General features: G+C 32.6%; 1 protein-coding gene across 18 annotated transcripts; it reads left to right on the top strand.

Moving 5' to 3' along the window:
- Positions 1-655: 655 nt before the first annotated feature.
- LOC25498631 (squalene monooxygenase SE1) lies at positions 656-7,502 on the top strand. Of its 18 annotated transcripts, none has more exons than XR_003007067.2 (16): positions 656-705; positions 938-1,022; positions 1,396-1,600; positions 2,241-2,343; positions 2,421-2,915; positions 3,157-3,363; positions 3,563-3,671; positions 3,752-3,803; positions 4,000-4,103; positions 4,247-4,313; positions 4,976-5,068; positions 5,162-5,446; positions 5,539-5,579; positions 5,693-5,971; positions 6,210-6,735; positions 7,081-7,502. XR_003007067.2 is itself a non-coding variant. In XM_039827682.1 (5 exons), exons 1-3 carry the CDS (start codon positions 5,389-5,391, stop codon positions 5,942-5,944), a joined length of 351 nt encoding a protein of 116 aa, XP_039683616.1. In that variant the 5' UTR covers positions 5,075-5,388; the 3' UTR covers positions 5,945-5,971; positions 6,210-6,735; positions 7,081-7,470. The 18 variants fall into 18 exon arrangements, 1 of the variants encoding a protein (XP_039683616.1); XR_003007080.2 differs by having other exon boundaries at positions 1,396-2,343; positions 2,421-2,479; positions 2,621-2,915; XR_003007076.2 differs by having other exon boundaries at positions 1,396-2,343; positions 2,421-2,479; positions 2,594-2,915.
- Positions 7,503-21,583: the final 14,081 nt, after the last annotated feature.

Below are 21,583 nucleotides of genomic sequence, written 5' to 3'. Positions count from 1 at the left end.
GACCATTTTAACCTTAGTAAGGGTATTTTGGTAAATCACTAATTGGAGGGGTATTTATAAAAGTTAAATTCTGTCCTTTATTTTTGATTCTCTCTCCCCCCAATTGAAAGAACCGGAGAAACACAAACGTTTCTCTACCACCACCCAACACCACCTTCCAGAGCTGTAGCTCCGCCGTTTGGCATCGTATGGCCACGAAACCACCATCATTGAACTCCTCTTTTCTTCCTCTTCAAAAATCACCCATCAATTTTTAGATTGGTTGAATTTCAAAAATCTCAACCACCACCTTCTCTCTTACTTTCCGGCCACCTTGAACCACCATTTGAGAAACTAAATGCACCATCTTCTTCCTTGTGATGTCCGTATCAAAAGTTCTAACCTTATTTCTTGATCGGAGCATTTTCACCGGCGACCACCGTGCCGGAGCTAACATCCACCGCGTCTGGAATCATGTCCGCCACGCCGGAAAGCATAATTGGAACCATTTCATATCTTTTCCTTCTTTTTGGCGAGTTTCTAAAATCATGTTCCATTGATTTATTTGTGTTTTCTGTTGTATCTTTGCTTTGTATTTGCGATTGCATGTTAAGGGTTTGGTTTTTCCAAATTATTTTTTGAGTTGATGGTGATTTGGGTTGCATGTTCTGCAGAAAGTTGTTTCTCTTCAATGTTAAAGAGATTAGAAGCTTCCTAAATGTGAAGGTAATGTGTCTAATTCTATCTCAGATATGTCAATTACGAATTCTGATTAATAAATTGAGCAAATTTTGTTTATTATCACATATGTTCCTCTATTATACAAAATTCTGATTTAATCAGAAGTAGTTTTAATTTTAATTCAGTGATCATATGGGGAACTTTGTGTTTTTATTAGATGATTATTGTTTAGTGGTGTTTTTGTTTTTGTGCACTGACAAATTTCTGGGATAATTAGAATTTAGAACTACTACACAACCAATATTTGATGAATACATTGGAAAGTATCAGATCAGGGCAATTGAGTTTGATCAATTGAAAAGGTAATTAGTTTCATTGTGTAATTAGTAAAATAGTGAAAATTTGTTACTGCAATTTCAAACCTTCTAATTTTTTATATTCATTCAAATTAAATTTGTTATGTTTTTTAGTGAAGGGAGTGATAATAATAATAAGAATTTTTCAAATAAGAGGGATTTACAATTTTTTGTATGCATTTCCATTAAAAATAACTACTGGCATAAACATTTCACCCAAGTTGGTAGGTTTTCAGTGGTGAATTATCTTCAGAAATTGGTTATTCAACAAATTTAAGTGAAATTGTTTTGATGAATAACAAGTTTTCAGGTAAATTTCCTTCAGTATGGTTTGTTTATATGCATCTTTAGCGATCTAAACTAAAATTATTGATTGCAGGACTGGATTGTCATCATTGTTTTAAATTGTGGTTGTGGTCGCAGTTTTGTTGGGAACCTAAAATGCATTAAGATTCTGGTATATCTGCTTTTCCTGAGGAAGACAACATATTCTTGTGGAAAGGAACAATAACCGGAAACAAAGATGCAGTGTTTGAAGCTAATAGAGTTTCCTCTTAAAGAAGCAAAAATATATATCCATGAAGGTCAAGTGTTTCAATATTTGTAATCTCTTTTTAGTGTTTCCCGTGTTTGTGTTTTTCAATTTCCAGTAGCAATATATGATGGATCAAGTGATGCATTTAGTTGATAATCGAAATATAAATTGGAAGAGTAAAATTTAGTATCTGATTTTCTCAGCTGCTTTGGTAACTTCATAGTATCTGAACTTTTAGGATTGCTTCAATGAGGTTTAACTAAAATGTGTTCAGAAGTATGTTGCATTTACTTTATTTTTGAATAACAAGAGTTTCAACATGAGTTAAGATAATAAAATGATTTTCCATGATTGTTAAGATGCAAATGATATAAAGAATAAATGTATTTTTGAACTGATTAACATGAGTTCCATTTGGTTTGATGTTCTAATGTATAGTTCTGATTCTGTTTGGTGATTTGGATAGATTATATTTTTCCTTGAGTTGAACAAGTACATGCATTTGTGTTGTGTTGCTCTATGTTTGGTTGTGTTGTTCCTTTAAGGACAATTCCAGTTTTTAGATTGTATTGAGTTTTATAGTATAGAGATTTCCCAAAAATTATGGTATAGAGTTTTGGAATCTTTTTACTGTGGCAAATTCATGAATGTGTCAAAACTGAAGTTACAGTCATTTTGGTTTCCTTCAGCTGTTGTTAGGTTTGCTTGTGCACAAATCCTTTTTTTGTAGTGAAGACAAGGTTGCAGCTTGAAACCCTCTTCATCATGCACGACCATACTCTAGGCTATATGGTCTGATCTCCATCTTACATTGGCTATATATTTTGAACTGAAGAAAATGGTTGTGTATTAACCTGCTGGCAGGACAGGTCTTTGTTTTACAAGGTTTGCAAACCACCTTATCAGTCAAGGCTTGCTTCATTTAGAGGTATCAAGGTGTTTTCCTTTTGTGTTCTTTTTTGGATTTGGCTTCATAGTGGTGCTATTGATTGTGCTAGAATAAACATGGGTTATGACTTATCATATTGCGTACAACATCAAGCAATATGATAAGGGGGTTACACTGCAGATTCTGCCACTTTATGGAAAGCACAAGGTGTTACACTTCAACAGAACTGATGCATATCTAGCAAATAACGGTCTGGTCTCCCACTTGATCTACAGAAACTCAGGTGTCGTGTCAATTACCAGGCTATTAAATTCACTCCTCAAATTGAGAATTTAGGGCGAAAATTGATTCAGATGCTTCACGAGAAGGGACCTTTTGTGGCACTGCATCTTAGATATGAGATGGACATGTTGGCTTTCTCAGGTTTTACCCACGGTTGTTCAAAGAAAGAAGCCGAAGAGCTTAAAAGATTGAGGTATTTTTATGTTTCATGTTTGGCTCTATGTATCGGCTTCTAATTCATTCTTGCTTCTGTCATTATTGAGGTTAAGAGGGATTTGGATCCTCTCGGTTTCTGAATAACAGGATATGTTCCTCATATTAGTAAATGATAGTTACTTGTGCTTTTGATAGAGAAACCTTTTGGATATGAGAGTAGTGGTTATGTATCACATGAATTACACTTTGATTACACTTTGTCCCTTTGTGTAATTCAGGTATGTGCATTCCCTTGGTGGAGAGAAAAGGAGATAATTTCTGAAGAGAGGAGATCACAGGGTCTATGTCCTTTGACACCAGAAGAGGCGGCCTTAGTTCTTCTAGCCTTAGGTTTTGGTAGGGAGACACTGATATATATTGCAGCTGGTGAGATTTATGGTGGTAAACGTAGGCTTGCACAACTCAGAGCAGCATTTCCCCAAATTGTGAGTTTGTCAACATTTTAACCTCCTTCCATTTTTCTACTCATTATTTGGGACATCGCACAACTGTTGAAAGTTGTTCTTGCGCTAATTAATGGTTGGACCTGATTTGGAAGATGCATTTTCTCTCAATGATCCTCATTTTCAGTCTTTGAAATTATTCTGCTGTGCCACATCTGACTTTGTGCGTTTGCAATTTTAGGTGAAAAAGGAAATGTTGCTGACACGTGATGATAAAAATTCAACTTCAAGGTTTTAGTCAAAACTTATACCAAAGAGCAGCCAATTTTAGTTGATTTATGTTTATTACAGTTACGTGCAAATTATTCATTTCACGACGATGCAAATTTTATCATTCTCATCTATCTTCTAATATATTTTAGTTCTGCAGATGAGAAGCAACAGATTATAAGCAAGAACTTGATGAGGCTTTACAAAGAGAGGTACATGCTTGATTCCTTATTGAATATAAGATGCAATTTCACCTATTTGGAATTCAGATGACTCTCTGAGTTGATTGATATATAAATATTAATTTTCAAAATCAATTTTTTTATTTGTTTATTTTGTTTCTCAATTTCGAAATTAGCTAACATTGACTCATTAAGTTTTCATCATATCTATTTCTAAAATTTGCAGATGAGGGAAGAAGACGAGGAAATTGAAGCTGATGGTGCCAATTACCAGCTTGAAATGATGAGGTGCTTTTGAGAGGTCAATGTGGACAATAATACCGTTGGATGGTACGTATGATTTAAGTAACACTTTACATATGTATGAGTCTTTCTAATTTCAGTGGTTTGATAAACACAATTTGATTTGGTTCAAATTTCAATGTGTTATTTGTAATCACTTATCTAACATATGGATAATTCTCTGAATCTAGGTACCAGTCTACATTGCTTGGCTCCTATCAAACTGTGGAGCTGATTGAAACCTTTATGAATTACCAGGTAATAGTTCTTGATTTATCTCCTCAACTTTCACGGACAGTGTAGGACTATGTTATGTTGATTTGGAGATCATAATGAGCTGTAGTGATCAACTTTTATTTCACCTAAGTGATCAAGTTTGAACCTCTTGAAAGTCCTGTTAATGCTTCCTTTGAATCTTCCCTTACTTTCTACTCTTTATTTTCAATTCTTGCAAGCAATATAAATTTCTTTCTAACTTGAATAAAAAGAGAATGTTCAGTAACATATTAATCAACTATATTGGAGTGTTTCAAGTTTAGCATATATGTTGCATTGATGCATTTTTTTATTATTTAGGTGCATATATTATTTGAACCCTATTTATAGTAGGGTATAAATAGTTTTACCAAGTGGTTTCTTCAGTATGAATTGTACTTCATTGCAAATTATGCAGATTCATACAAACGTCACTGTGATGTGCATGTGTAAATTGATCTATTCAATCATCAATCAAGTTTTAGCCTCATGTTTCATTCTCCATTGCCCCAAAAGTTTCATTTGGAGTATGGATGATTAGGAAGTTTAAAAATGATACCTATCCTTAGATCATACAAGGATAGGCATCATTTTGCTTTCATTAGGAGTATGGCTGATTAGTCAGATTTTGAAGTTGGTCTTAGTTGTTACTCAATCTTTTACAGGTCGCGTACAGATAGATCAATCAAATAAAGAAACTGATTTGCTCAAAAATAACAATGACTTGATTTATGCTTCAGTTGATAAAACTTCTGAAGGTACAGAACCACCTGTAATTCCTTTTGGCTTGAAAGGCAGCGACATCAATCTGCAAAATTTACGCTTGCTAATTTTTCCTTCTACTTGTGAAGGTGTTTTTGAAGCTCTTCGCCCAGCCTCTGAAGCATTATTACATGACATTCCATTTGTTGGTAAAGATTCAGTTGTAGTCCAAGAAATTTCTTACAGTGAGATCATTGCAAAGGGAAGTTTAGTGGTAAATGGTATCCAGTCAAAGTAGGAACAAGTAGAAAATCGACTTTATAACCAGGGTGTTGGGGATATTCCAAAATATGTGAATCTTAAATTGTCACTAGCAATGGACTGGCTTGAGATATCATGGGATGAACTGCGGATCAAAGAACGCATTGGTGCTGGTAAATTTTCTGTTTCTCATGCTTTGCAGTTTTGAAGGAGGAGCATAAATGACGCGATGGCTCTAATTTTTGCTGTTCTTTTATTTATGCAGGATCATTTGGGACAGTGTACCGTGCTGAATGGCATGGATCAGTAAGTGTTATATCAAACACTTTTTTCTTCATGCTGAAATTTACTGTTATTTTTTGCATATATAAGTTCATGAGTTAATGTGCTTTGTAATCTTTGCTTGATTCTATTTGCAGCCAGTGGCATCTACAATAAACACATTAGTAGGTACATTGCACAAAGTGTTTGGTGCATCTCCTGATCCAGCTTGCATTGAAATGCACCCAACATGTTTTGATTATTTGAGCCTTGGAGGTGTTTGCTCAGACGGACCAATAGCTCTACTCTCCGGTCTGAATTCGCGTCCATTGAGCTTGGTTCTACATTTCTTCGCGCTGGCTGTATACGGTGTTGGCCGCCTCTTGATACCGTTTCCTTCTCCAAAATGAATGTGGATCGGAGCTAGATTGATTTCTGTGAGTACTTTTCTGAATTAATTAAGCGCGTATCGAGTAAGTGCTCAAGTATAAGCTATGTATATAACTGAAAAAAATGTATCTATAAAGATCAAACTTACCTTAGGATGTATCAATTTCAAACATTACATTTAATTATTTTCTACCACATTCTCATCAAATATTAGTAGTTATTGGCTGGTACTACAACAAATTCTGAATTTTTGAATCAAATATTTATTTTTCCATGATATTTCAGGGTGCATCAGGTATCATTTTCCCCATTATCAAGGCTGAAGGAGTGAGACAAATGTTTTTTTCCAGCAAGTGTGCCAGCATATTACAGAATGCCTGCTGTCATATATGATTGCAGGATCTCCATGTCATGAGCTACATTGGGATTAAAGTCTTGATCGAAACTTTCCCAGGTTAAAAAATCTCTTTACAGGACCATTGTTATAACCAGGTTATACCTTTCTATTACTCAAAGATCCATCTTATTGCCTCTTTTATTGAATCTTTTATATGTATATTAAGAAGACTACAACTAAGGGAGCAACAATCTAAAGCCGTTCATGGTGTTTTCATAAATTTGTTTAATTCATTTTTCAAATAAGAAGCGGTGTTTTTATGTTTGTTTGCGTGATAATTATATATTGCTTGTGTGTATGTCGTTGGCTTTTAATTGAGCTAACATAAAGGTTTCAGTGTATTAGACCTCATACCAAATCTCAAACAAACAATGAACTTATTGGTCAGCAAGGATATCAAAACAAGATATAAAGGTACATTGTTGGAGTTCTAATTTCTTTCCTTTAATTCTCTTTCATTTTTTAATTTCCCCCACATACTTGGAGGCAGTTATAGCTGGTTACAATTAAATATACAACTTGACATTATAGAATATAGTGCTATGTGCTTGATATTATAGAATATATGCAAGTTGTTAACGGCTAATCCACAAGAGTAATTATAATGCATGAAAGTCTTACTTTTTGAACCAAGTCCATCAAAGATAATTTTTTTTGTTAGATCTTTTGCATCCCATATAACTTAATTTCTTCAGTTACAAAAGCTCCTGTTGCAACTTTAGGGGAGGATAACTTCATGATTTTATATTTCTTGTGCAGGATAATTTTACAAAAGTGCACAGATTACGAAAAGCTAAAAAAGCAAATGGATAAACTCAAAAGAAAGCAAGCTGATTATCATGAAGCAGCTGAGAGCAAATTATCAAAACCTGCACTGAAACAGCTATATAGAGAGGTTTTTGATGCGGTACACAAAAACACAACTCATCACAATCAAGATGATAATCAAGCTTGGTGAGCTGAATTTGGAACAATTAATCTATCAAGGACGTTAGTAATAATGTGATTGTTGTTGATTCAATTAGAAGTCATGAGTTTGAATTTGATCCTACTTGAATCAAAAAATATTCATTCATAAATAGATAGATCACTTGAGATATTATATTGTATTCTTTAAGCATTGTGAACAATTGGTTTGTGGAACTTGAATTCTTTATATAATTGTAATATCATTGATGAAATGAATATTTTTACTACTTGAATTTTTCTGGTTGTGCAGAAGCTATAAATGAATTTTAAGTGATATATAGTATCTAGAAGCATGAAATATTCTAAAACTTGCAAGTTTTTTTTTGTCTAATAAAAAGGCACCAAAGGTAAAGAGATTAATTCAAGTAAATAAAACATGTTAAGATGAAGCTGTCAGAAAATATATCAGCTACCAAAATAATACATGATGGACGCCCGTGTTGAAGACACAAATTCAAATAGAATCATACAAACTCTTCTGGACTAATTTTCGTTGTTCAATATATGCCACTTTGACGAATTACCTTAACTCTAATCCTAAACTATCTTCATTTGGGGATGTTGTTTCTTTGGTTCATTTTTTAGGATGTGAATATTGGTGTTAACCCCTTTTTCGTAGAATCATACAAACTCTTGTGGACTAATTTTCGTTGTTCAATATACACCACTTTGATGAATCACCTTAACTCTAATCCTAAACTATCTTCACTTGGGGATGTTGTTTCTTTGGTTCATTTTGTAGGATGTGAATATTGGTGTTAACCCCTTTTTTGTAACTCTATGACAGTAGCGCTCGCTTTTATAATGATAGCTAATATGTAATCGTAATTTACACTTCATTGGTTCCAATTAGTTTAATCTTAATTATTATGTTTTTTTTTTTGTTCTCATGAACAAAATATATGTTATTTTCATGAATCAAGACTTGGTAAGACTTTGATAAATATTTCTAATGTTTGTGCAATATTTCTTAATTTGCTCATTTTTCCTTTAGAACAATTATTTTTATAAGATATGTTATTCAACCCGTGTGAAGCACGGGTTTGTAACTAGTAATTATAATAATTATCTTTTGGCAAATTCTTATTTACAATCAAATAGAAGTAATGACTTGAAACCGTTTTAAAAAGGTGAATTTGTTTATTACAATATCTTGTCGCACAAGCTGTCAAAATATGATATTTATTTCTCGTGAAGATGTTATGGAACCTTATTAATAAATGAGCTTTGGTGCAGAGTACTTAGATTGTACGGTAGATATAAGAGATAAATATGTATTTTTTTTCCCTTAAAGATATAGTGAGTTTTGAATTTCATCTCTAAAAAAGATGTTTTCATCCTTCTAAACAAAATTGTTTCTTTTTTTTTTTTTATCTCAAATGGCAAGTTTATATTCATATTTGTATCAAGGTTATGAACATTTTATATTTAAAATATGTCCATATATTATGTCGCACTCATGTATGCCCATATTATGCTTAAAAAATGTGAAGAAAATGTTAAAATTGTGTTCAATATGGACAAAATATGAAGAACAAATTGTACCCAAAAATAAATATGAAGAACAAAACTTGTGAAGATGAAAATAACATTTCTCGAAATATCATCCCAAATAATGTAATTTCATACTTTAAAAAAACTCACCTTTTATAATTTTCAAAATTACTCCTTTAAATTCCCTCAAAAAGAAAATTACTCCTTTATTTATTTTGCACTATATAGTTGCAAAGATTTTTGGAGGCAGGTAAACAACATGGATGATGGTCATCCTTGCTCTTCTACACGCAACTTCAAGATCTTCTGGTTGGCAAAAGCTAATAGGTAACTCCTAAAGAATAGGCCGGCATAGTTGGAAAATTGCTCTTCTCCCAACAAAAAATGCTCACTCTCATACAAACTAACAAAAATACCCGCCATGTGTAGGCATACCCTACCCATATCCAGCGGGTATGAGAAATCGAATCTCATCCCCGTCTCTGACGGGTTCGGGTATCCCCGCCTCATCCTCATCCCCGCAGTGAATATTTTTTTATAAAAATAAAAGTATTTAGCAGCGTCGAGCAATATGTTGTAATGCATTATCTAGCAAATAGATGATGACGATCAATGACTATGGTTATTAAGAAAAGAGAGGTCGATAATGTGAGATATGAAATGAAAATAGTGAGAACTGTAATAAATGAGTGTCATCTGAAACACTGGGACTCTGACTATGTGAGTGAAATGATTTAGAGTTTGGGTTTTTATTTATACAAAACGGGTAGTAAATTGATTTTTTTACATTCGGGACGGGTTTGGGTATGGGTTCGAAGTGGGTACATATATCCCCATTACCCATCCCAAACCCGTGTTTTGAAATCGGGAAAAACCCAAACCCAGTCAAAGCGGGGAAAACCCGTCAAATTGAGTTTGGTTCGAGAGGGTATCCACGGGTATGGGTTTTGTTTACATGCATATCCATGTGACTTAAGTCACGCATGTGTTAAACTCATTGTGACTTAAGTTACGTTCGCTATAATGATACATTTCATGTGAGTGAACTCACTTGGGTATAACCCAACGTGAGTTAGCTCATGTAGATTATAACCCCAGCATGAGTTAACTCATGTAGGTTATACTTCAACTTACCAAACGTGAGTTAACTCACATGGAGGGTATTTTGGTAAATTTTTATGGGAGAGAGCGTTTTTTGTTGGGAGAAGAACAATTTTCGCATAATTGAGATGGATCAATCCGGCTAACCCATTTTTTAGGGTGTGAGTTGAAATTTGGGGTTATCGATTCACGAATGTGTACCGAGTAATTATAATAATTCTTTATTGAAATTTTAAAATAGTCTCTGATTATGCATTTTGTTAGTGTAAATAATTTATAACATTAAAATATTTCATTAATATTTTCATATTAATCCATCGATATACTTACTTATTGTCCTATCAGCCACTATAAGTACTTAGTTACTGTCATACCATGTCCTTTATGAAAAGAGTTAATGTCACCATTGAGAGATTATTTTAACATAAAAAACTATTTTGATTAACGAAGTGCACAATCAATAACTATTTTAAAATTTTGATACATTGAAGGACTATTATGGCTACACATCTAGAGGCCAAAATAATTATTAACTCAGTTTTAGAGTTAATAACTCAGATTTAGAGTTTTCAAGTACAATTGATTTTCCCTCCATAATTGACTCTAGTTAGAGTTAGAAGTTGGGACTTTTGATTTTAGAATTGATTTTGACCCTCAAATTTGTTGTTTACTCACTTTATTGAAGTGTATCCAAACATAAATCATTTTGACACTCAACTCAGTGTTAACATGTATTTGGTTCTAGTTGTGGACTTTTGTATTTGTCACTCGTACTAGTTTGTGTTTTTGTATTATATTCTTGAGTTGTTGGTAGCTACTCCTTCCGTCCCTAAATAAGTGACCTAGTTGACTCTGACACACGTATCAATGCATATGTTTTATCTTTGATATCTTCAATTCTCTACTAAAAAAAATTATAAAAATTTAATATTTTAAAAATATTCATCGTGACGAATCCAACAACATCTTACATGATATTATTTATCTTTGTAAATTAGTAGGAAAGTATGGTCAAAGTATGTAAAGTCAATAATGTATATTGTCAACTAGGTCATTTATTAAGGGACGGATGGAGTAGTTTTCTATATTTATATGTCTATGCATGTATGAAATTCTCTTTGTGTCTATCCTTTAAACCTTAAACTATTATCCTTGTGATAACATTTTTTATTTCAGTTTTTGCCTTTTAAAAAAATAAAAGATCAAAGATATAAAAAATTTAACACTTTCAAATTATTTGATTCGAGCAAATGAGCAAAATCTAACAAGTCGACCAAATTGTTGTAAACTTGAAACAAGTCAAACTTGAGCTATAAAAAGATTTGTATCAAATTTGACTCCAGTTTTGAACTAAACCAATTCAGACTCTGATTTTTTTATATTTTAATATTGTTGAAATAATTAGAATATATCTTGAGGTCTGCTTAAATGGCATATACATCCTTATTTTTCATTTAAAAAGACACTCTTATTTATTGAAACTCTGGTTTGTTGAAAATGGATGTACTCGTCTTTTCTCTATTCTTGTTAGATTTTTTTTTAAGCAACTCTTCTTGTTAGATGGCACTCCTTTATTACAACGTAGAAGAAGTTTAGGAATCATTTGAGTATAACGAAGGATCCGAGTAGTTTTCTTTTCTAAGTTGTGTAGCAACTAGCAAAGAGTATTTTTAGCTTCTCTGTTGTTGAGTAGCTCACAAGTCACGAGTGATATAATTTCGGAGCATACAATGTATGTATGTGTGTATGCTTAACTGTATTTTTGATACCTTAATTTTTAAAAAGTTGTGATTTTGGATCCTTAACAAAAAAAAAATGCAATTTTGATCTCTAAACGTTGCAAAGTTGTTGAGAAGCCGCCACGTGTCCCAAAACAGAGGTCATAATCACAACTTTTTGAAAAGATAAGATACCAAAAGAGCATATTTCCCTTAAGTTAGAGGGTCAAAATAACACATTTCCTTAAACATGGGGAGTCACTTTTACCATTTTTTTTAAGGAGCCAAAGTCGCTACTTTTGCAAGCTTATGGGGTGAATAGTGTGTTTAATTAAACCATGTATGTATCTTACTATATTTTTAAAAACCCGTGATAATAGTTTGGCTAAATTGCATTTTTGGTCCCTTAACTATTTAGGTAGTTTCGCTTTGGTCCCTTAATTAAAATTCGATTTATTTTGGTCCCTTAACTTCTCTTTATTACACATTTTGGTCTTTTCCGTTAGTTTTAATTTAAAAACGTTAGGTTTTCTTCATCAACCTTCAACAATAAGAATCCCAGAAAAATTCCAGAAGAAAATGAAGAAAATCTAACGTTTTTGAATTAAAACTAATGGAAATGACCAAAATATGTAACGGAGAGAAGTTAAAGAACCAAAATGAATCGAATTTTAATTAAAAGACCAAAACGATACTACCTAAATAGTTAAGGGACCAAAAATACAATTTAGCCTAATAGTTTATCATGGACATTGTCTATTGGTAGTCTGTTTCTCACCATTTTCCCCACATTACACAAGATCTTCACTAAATAAAATTGGCAATCCATCTCCACTAATTTTTATTGGGTCAATTCTACAGTGTAATAACGCACAACTTAATTTTCATCATTTGATCAATAAATCTCACCATTAAATCAAATGATATATGATGAAATTTATTGATATAACGCTGGAAAATATATTTGTGTATGGTGCAATATCATTATTGACAAAGTCGTTTGATACTATATTGCATGAAATATATTTACCATATATTTTTTTACCTCAACTATCTCTTTAGTCAACCCGATCACCTAAATCTAACAGAATAGCTGCTAAGTTAAAAGCTTTAACTAAGTAGCAAACAATAACCAGAATGGAGTTTAAACCATTTACGAAGGCTTAACACGTTAATTGACCACTGAATTTGTCATACTTTATCTTGTTAATGAGAGAGCTACATGTGTACAACAAATGATTCTTAATACTAAGGCAGTAGGTTACACCTCAAGTGATTAATGAATTCTTGAGTTTTAGAGAAAGATAGAGATAAATTGTTCGGGAGAATTCAAATTTAAATCCTAACTGGAACAATCATTGGTCAGATTTTACGTACCACTCGGCCGAACTTTGTCATGGTTAGACTTCATCATTAAGGTTAATTACCAAAATAGAGGGAACAAATGCTCATCCTCTAAATTTATTGCCTAAAACCTTTCTAAACCAATCCACGCACCCTTAATCTTTGGTCATTATAGGTCCATGAACCGCAGGTAGAAATTTATGCTTCAACCTCAAGAAAATTTATGGCTAGAAAATTACATCTACAAGACTACAACACATTACAAAACAAGATAATTGAAGAAACTATTGTACTCCACTCCACCTAGCCCAGTCAACAAACTGCATGCCACCATAAACATTGTTGGCAAAACGCACACCAACTGTGAAAGCCAGAGCAACTGGTGGAACCTGTTTTGCCATTGGCGATGCTTCTACCAAACGTTCCAGTCCATTGATGACCTGGTATTGCGTGTTTGAAGATACCCCAAGGAACACACCTGCATGGATGTTCGGGAAACATGTCACATGCAGAACAAAATACATGTCAAGTTGGTCTATAGATCAATAATGCTGAAAAGTCAAAATAATGCTGAAAGAGAAAACAGACAGATCAAGCATGACAAATCTTGGTGATCCATATTGCACATAACTTGTTAGTGTTTCTGTTGTATAGTTAGATTTATATTCTTCAATATGATAACATATTTTCCTTGTTTTGTGCTACGAAGCACTGACACATAAGGGACACCGGACACAACATTAACACATATACACCGGTAATAATTTGAGAAAATAAAAATGAAAATATGTAATTGAAAGTGCTGGTGTTGGACGACACACATTCAATCTGAAGTGCTAGTACCATATAGGTCGTCGGAGTGATTAGAGACGGAAAAAAGGAAGAGGTTAAACTGATGTTGCCAGAGAACAACATACCAAGTTGTATCTTTAGAATAGAAAGCAATAAAAGTCATAAATCAACCAACCACTCTAATTGAACTACACAGTCATGATTAAATAGAATAGAAGGTTCTAAACAGAAATAACAAACTAGCTGTTCAAAGAATATACTACTAATCAATAAAATCAGTTCTGGACATTCAATAGAATATTTTATCGTATCTATCTATTTATATTTCGTGTGTGTGGGTCGCGTGGGATATTTATTAAGATTGTGATTGTGGGTACAAAATAATGAAGCATGAGACCTATTTATTAACCAATACATTTTTCTTTGGGTACATCAGTTACTTCCTTCGATTTCTACCTTTAGGAGAAAATTCATAAATTTATATTCAAGTTCATTTAATAAACGATATATTTAGTGTATATTACAAATTAGATATATTTTTAATTTTTATTTTTTTGTCAAGAGATAAATCGTTTAATGAATTTCCCTTGAGCATAGCTCAGTTGGCATGAACATGTATTATTATATGTAGGGCCAGAGTTCAAACCCCGGACACCCCATTTATTCATCTTGAAAAAGGTGAGTTCTAGCCACTAGACTACCTGACAAAAAAAAAATCGTTTAATGAATGAAATTAAAATTGATTTTTTTCTTATAGTTTTATGTTGGTAAGCTTCTATTTTCCAATCCTTTTGCAAGTTTAAGACTTAGTTCATAATGAAGCAAAGAATTTGAGCATAAGGACATCCCCGCTAAGCGAGCAAAGTCAGATAATTCTAGGGGTTTATGGGCAAAATTATTCAATGGGCGAGCTGAAGGAGAGGAGTTTCCAGGGAGAAAGGCTAAAGTTGACTCGTTGAGAGAGCAAACACTTCGCCCAACGAGCAAACATGAATTCGCCCAGTGAGTCTGTACACTTCTAACTAGTATAAATAGATGTGTATCAGTATATGCAGAGTATGATTTACTGAGCAAGTATCTGCAGAGTATGATTTGAAGAAAGCTCCATTTGAAGAAAGCTCGATTCACTGAGCAAGTATGATTTACTTTTCACATGTTTTGTTTCTTCCTCCTTCAACCATACTTTTTCATTAAATATTTGTTAGAGCTTTTATTGAAAAGGAGCATTTCCTAACGTTGTTTTTTCTCTTTACTTACAATTGATGATTTTTTTGTTTTGGCAAATATCTTTTATTGTTTAACCAACATGTGCATTGTTTGAGCTAAATTGGTTTTGACTAATCTCTCCATATTTGCATACTCATTTCCTATTATTTCTCACATTGCCCATGATTTTAGTTACTTTGATTTGCATTATTCCTTTTTTTTACTCTTTAATAATAGGCAAATTTTGTAACAGCTTGTTGTCATGGAACGATGATAGTTAATAAATGTGTCTTCATGAAACATTTATGTAAAGTGAAATAGAATTGTCAATTTAGGATTTACTTTTCACATGTTTTGCTTTCCCCCTTAAACTATACTTTTTCATTAAATATTTTTATCAATATAATAAATATCTTACCGTCTAGTAACATGGTTGGTTGGTCTATTTTGCGAGATTTTATGCAATTTTGTGTCGGTTTTATGTTTTGGTTGATTCAAATTCCTGCAAAGTGGTGTAGTTGTCCACCCGAAAATTTAAATAATTCAATTATAGGTCTATTTTGCGAGATTTTATACAATTTTATGTCGGTTTTAGGTTTCTGTTGATCCCAATTCCCGCAAATTGGTGTAGTGGCCCATCTGAAAAATTTAAATAATTCAATTATAGGTCTAATTTGCGAGATTTTAAACAATTTTTCAAAAGTTAATTTTAGTGGCCCACCCTAACATTTTTTTCTGACTCTGTCAGTGTTGGTTTGTCTTTAAATTACTTGTACGAAGTCCATTAAAATTGACTTTGAGAGATGGATAACTTTGGAAGTGTTTGTTAATAAAAGAAAACGTTGGAGGTTTTCATGCATGTTGCTTTTGCTGAAAATGGTGTGTGGTTATAATTTTGTTACATAAATGACAAACTAACCATTCATTTGTAACTATTTGCGTAAGCTCTTTGTGGTTATTATAAGCTCTTTACATAAATGGTGTGTGGTTTTTATTGTGTACTTCAGCTTTATTTTCACCACCATCCCTTGATATCTGCACAACTCTCTTTTTTCATTGGCTGATTTATCCTTCGCTATGAATTCGGGACAATTTTATTCGCTTGATATAGCAAAGCTCATTAAGAAATGGTACACAAATTGCTTTTTGGAAGGATAGGTTAGGGATAGGAGTTTAAATGAGCACTTTCGAGCCTTATATTTGTTTCCAAGACAAAGGGAGAATGAAATTGCAACAACATGGGACAGTTCTCAGGTCGGAGAATTAGGTCTGGTCGATACAATATGGGAAAATCAACCCAACTAGTCTGATATGATTATTTTGAGCCAGATAGCAGATTTGCAAGAAATACTAACGAGAGTACAAATGTTGAGCAGTGAATCCGAAAACAGAGTATTGATTCCAAACAATAGAAGCGGGTTTACTGGGAAATCTTGTATTATGCGTTGAGTCGATTATAGATGAGTGAAGTCCCATCAAGTGTTTTGCGGGAGGCTCTTACGTGATACACTTCCTTCTAGAGAAACACTCCATAGGCGCATTATCCTCATCGATCCTCACTCTCGTTCGTGTGTTTTTTGCTTCATCGAAACAGTATCTGCAGAGCAATTATTCTTTTACTGTCAGACTTCTCAACACTTTCTCAACTTCGGTGAACTGTTAAAGCGTAAGAACGTGAAAAAGGCGTGATACTTAACATGGTTGGCGACTACTTGAAGCATTTGGAGAGTAAAGAATTACATCTTATTTAGGGATAGAGTCGCAAACATTGAAAAATGGTTGGAGGATATCATAATGCAATCTTGGATATGTGATGACAGTCGTCATTACGTTATTTTTATGGCATTTAGAGAGTCAATTGCTTGTATACATGGTTAAATCATCTCAAGATTCATAAAAGAGAAGTTCTGCACAAATTGGAGAAGAATGCAAGAATTTAGCTACTGGAGAAATCGTGGCACGATGGATGTGTAACGTGCCACGATGATTGAATAAATTTACTGCCACGTATGAATTAATTGGATAAGCCACGTGAACAATTGTTTTGCTTTTGAGTGGTGTGAATAATAAAAATATTAGGAAAGCAAGTGGGCTTGTGTTGTTACTAACCCGAAAGAAACAAATGGGAGAATTAGGTATCGTTACCTATTGGCATATAAATATAAGCCAGCAACCAAAAAGGAGGACGGCACAGGATTCACGCTTGGCACATAAACATCAAGTTTTGGAAAAGAATTGGGAGTTCACGCATCCCGAGATGGGAAAAAGGAACATGGGCATGGAAAGGCATCAATAACACTAGCGATTGAGAAATAATTGATGAGTAAAGTCGGCAACGACGAAGCTCTATCAGTTTATTTTTTTACTATGTTAGTTTATTTCTTTAATTATGTCTAGCTAATTCCTTTGATTGAGCCATGATGAATCTATTGTAATATATGAATCAGTAGTTGAAACTCTCTTTATTATCAATATTATTCAATGCATGACTATTAACCCTAACTTCTTACAATCACATAAATTGATCTTAGGAAATTTAATGACTACTAACCCTAGCTTTTAATCCTGAAATAGGAAATTGAGGGTTATGACATATGAATTAAGGTTCTGACATCGCTTCCGCGGTTATTCAATCGGTTTAAGAGATTAAAAGGTTATAACTTAGGAAAGGGTTTTGAGTCAAGAGATTGATCAAAATTTGTCGTAAAGATTGAATAAGTGTTGAGAGTAAAGAGAGATAAGCTATTTCACATAAAGCAATAGAGGATTCACTGGCTTAATCATCTGTCTAAGTTGAGATTAACACAGTCCTCGTGGATACGAACTTATTTTATTACTTCGATAGAACTTATTTTATTACTTCGATAGTTTTAGTACACTTGCTAAAATATCTATCAATATGGTTACTCGATCAGTGGAACATTGAACGACAAAATGATCCAAGGTTAGTTTTTTGTTATTTTTATTCCGTTTATTTTGAGTGTTAACTACAATATATTAATCCGCAATATTTGACATATAGTATCATTATATTAAATTCTACCGCGAATTTGCATCTAGTTATCATTAATTTAAAGTAATTTAACGCAATATTTGATATATAGGATACTGAGTTGCACACCTGTCGGTTTTATGCAATCCGAAAGAGTAGGGCAACTTGGAGGTCTTAATGATGAATGACCAGCACTTAGAGACATGAATCCCATACCCTGTCATATATTGAAGCTTATGTCTTTAAATTTTCATTCATAATAAGTAGGAACATTTAAAGTAGAGAGCATAATTCTTAATCGCGGTCTGAAACCGCAACTGCAACCGATATAAGAATTTTAGAGGTTTCTTCAAGGACATCACAACGGCAAATTGTGATCGCAATTTTTTTTTTTTTTGGTCAGGTCAATTGTTTGTATTTTACCACAATATCAAGGTTATAAACAAAATTGTGACTGCAAAAACATTTTAGAACCACGGTTAAAAACAAATAAAAGCTGCTATTATTTATTAATTACTCTTAACCATGGTTCTAAAATGCTCTTGAGGTCGCAATTTCTTACAATGCCATATGGCAGGGGGGGGGGGGGGGGGTAAAAGCCTATTAACCCTATTTTCAATATACAATTTCTTACAATGCATTCCTTAAACAACACCCTTAGAATGTGTTTGGATGAGGGAATGTTTTGAGGGAATTCAAATACTTTGGGGTGAATTCCATTGTTTGGATAATAATTTGAAGCATTTTCAAAATGATGGAAATTTATGAAGTATTTTGTTCAAGTTAAATTTAGAGAATTTCAAATGACACCTAAAAACTAAGAATTTCAAATTTCTTCATTGTTGTTATTTTTCATATTTTGCATTTTGGTCCTCAAATTTTCCAAAAATTTCAAATTGACCCCAATAAATTTCTAAAAAATTGTAAATTGGTCCCTCAATTTTTTCAAAGATTATAATTTGACCCCTCAATTTTTTGAAATTTACATTTTGACCCCTAATTTCAATTTTCAAATTTGGCCCAAAAAAATTAAAATTTATAAAAGTTGCCCAAAAATATGACAATGAATTTTTTTATTACTTCATCCCAACAAAAGAATTGAGAAATGAAAGTAATTTAATTGAATCATTTAAATTGCCTAGAATTCTAAATTCTTTAAAATTTCTCAATTACCTCATCCAAACACACTCTTGGGGTAATTGAAATTTTTTAAAGAATTTAGAATTCTAGGTAATTCAAATGATTCAATTCAATTGCTTTTATTCCTAAATATTATTGTTTGGATGGAGAAATAAAATAAAAATATATTGTCATAATTTTTGGGCAACTTTTATAAATTTTATTTTTTTTGGGCCAAATTTTAAAAATGAAATTATGGGTCAATTTGAAAATTTAAAAAATTTTGAGGGGTCAAATTATAATTTTTTGAAAAAATTGATGGGTCAAATTGAAAATTTTGGGAAATTTGAGGACCAAAATGCAAAATTTGAAAAATTATAACAATGAAGAATTTTGAAATTCTTTAAATTTAACTTGAACAAAATACTTCATAAATTTCCATCATTTTGAAAATTCTTCAAATTATTATCCAAACAATGGAATTCACATCAAAGTATTTTAATTCCCTCAAAACATTCCCTCATCCAAACACACTCTTTAATTAAAACATTCCCTCATCCAAACAATGGAATTCTTAACTATTCAGGTAGTATCGTTTTGGTCCCTTAATTAAAATTTAATTTGTTTTGGTCCTTTAACTTCTCTACGTTACATATTTTGGTACTTTCCATTAGTTTTACGTAACGAATAGAAAAGCATGCAACAAAGTTCCCATCTCGTTACGCATCATAGCACCTAAAGACACACATGAGAGATAATCCACTCACGACAGCAATCTAACATCAACTTAAACTCGATCACTTGCAAGTTACTCATACGAAGAGCAACATTTCCAAGCAGAAGAGGTGAGATTTCACAAAACAATAATATCAAACATTTAATTCATTAATTATATTTAACAACATATATAACTTCATCTATTAATAATAATAATCTTTTATGTAATGATTCTTAATAACTCAACCAACTTCTAATTATTATTAACTTCATATTCATCGCATTATATACATCATCACTTAGCACATAATAATCAAATCATAACCATCATCATATAACAACATAAATCATCACATCATAATAAACATCATCTTATAACATAAACGACACAACATAATCATCATCTCATAATAATATAAACAACACAACATAATCATCATCTCATAATCATATAAAGAACAACATATGCATCATCTTATAATAACATAAGAAACAACATATTCATCATCTTATAATAACGTAAGCAACAACATATTCACCATCTTATAATAACATAAGAAACAACATATTCATCAATATTCCATGGTTTGTCTTTATCAACAACTTCAACGATTCATCAACGAAAATGTCAACCTGACAACACAACTACGTGACAGTACACCACCTCTTATAATACGACAACGTAAGAATACACCACCTCTTAAGAATAACAACGTAAGGGTACATCACCTCTTATAAACGACAAGTAAGAGTACACCACCTCTTAAAGAATAACAACGTAAGAGTACACCACCTCTTATAAACCACAACGTAAGAGTACACCACCTCTTAAAGAATAACAACGTAAGAGTACACCGCCTCTTACAAAACACCTGGACATAAACAGTCACCAATAACAGCTTCAACTACGACTTCAACAACTTAGACAACATTAACAACTTAAGACTCCAATACTTTGGAAAGGCAACTTACAACTTAGACCAACACCTGCAACTTGATCAATATACAACAACAACAGAAACAATACAAGCAATGCACAACATAACAATATTAATGAAGAACATCAACAACTTAAACATCATACATTTTCCAAATAACGCATATAAATATTTCACATAACCAACAACAGCAACATAGGCAGCACGTAAACATCTCAAGATATAACAACATCAAATGATAATCAACATCAACTTAAACATCATATATACATATAACACTTCATCAATCATGGATAATATCGTATTCGCAACATATACATACATATACTAATTCATCAATCATAAACAACATCATACTCATAAACATATACATTCATATAACACTTCATCAATCATGAACAATATAGTATTCACAAACATATACATACATATACTAATTCATCAATCATATTCAATTATTCACTGTGACCTACGTGCAGTAATTTGACCATAACTCAAGTTCTATAAATCCTTTTGAAGTCAAACCAACGGCATTAGAAATCTAACATCCATACCTAAAACTTTCGTGTTTACACCTAAGACCAATTCTGTACCAATCAATACCGGTTTTCATTTCAAATTCGGACAAAGTTGTGCTGAAATTCATAAAAATTCACTGTGACCTACGTGCAGTAATTTAACCATAACTCAAGTTCTATAAATCTTTTTGACGTCAGAGCAACGGCATTAGAAAGCTAACATCCATATCTACAACTTTCGTGTTTACACCTAAGACCAATTCTGGACCTTTCAATACCAGACTTCATTTCAAATTCGGGGCAACCTATATTATTCAACTTCACTTTCATTCAAAATCATCACAATCATCACTC

Source organism: Medicago truncatula, chromosome 7 (genome assembly GCF_003473485.1).
Source record: "Medicago truncatula cultivar Jemalong A17 chromosome 7, MtrunA17r5.0-ANR, whole genome shotgun sequence".
Taxonomy (NCBI): Eukaryota; Viridiplantae; Streptophyta; class Magnoliopsida; order Fabales; family Fabaceae; genus Medicago; species Medicago truncatula.
Note: the sequence above shows the minus strand (reverse complement) of the source record. Positions and strands in the feature narration are given on the sequence as shown.

Coding starts and splice junctions, on each gene's coding strand:
- LOC25498631 (XM_039827682.1), top strand. CDS start 5,389: ATGGACTGGCTTGAGATATCATGGGATGAACTGCGGATCAAAGAACGC. Junction 5,447..5,538: donor CAAAGAACGCATTGGTGCTG/GTAAATTTTCTG, acceptor TTATTTATGCAG/GATCATTTGGGACAGTGTAC. Junction 5,580..5,692: donor GTGCTGAATGGCATGGATCA/GTAAGTGTTATA, acceptor TTCTATTTGCAG/CCAGTGGCATCTACAATAAA.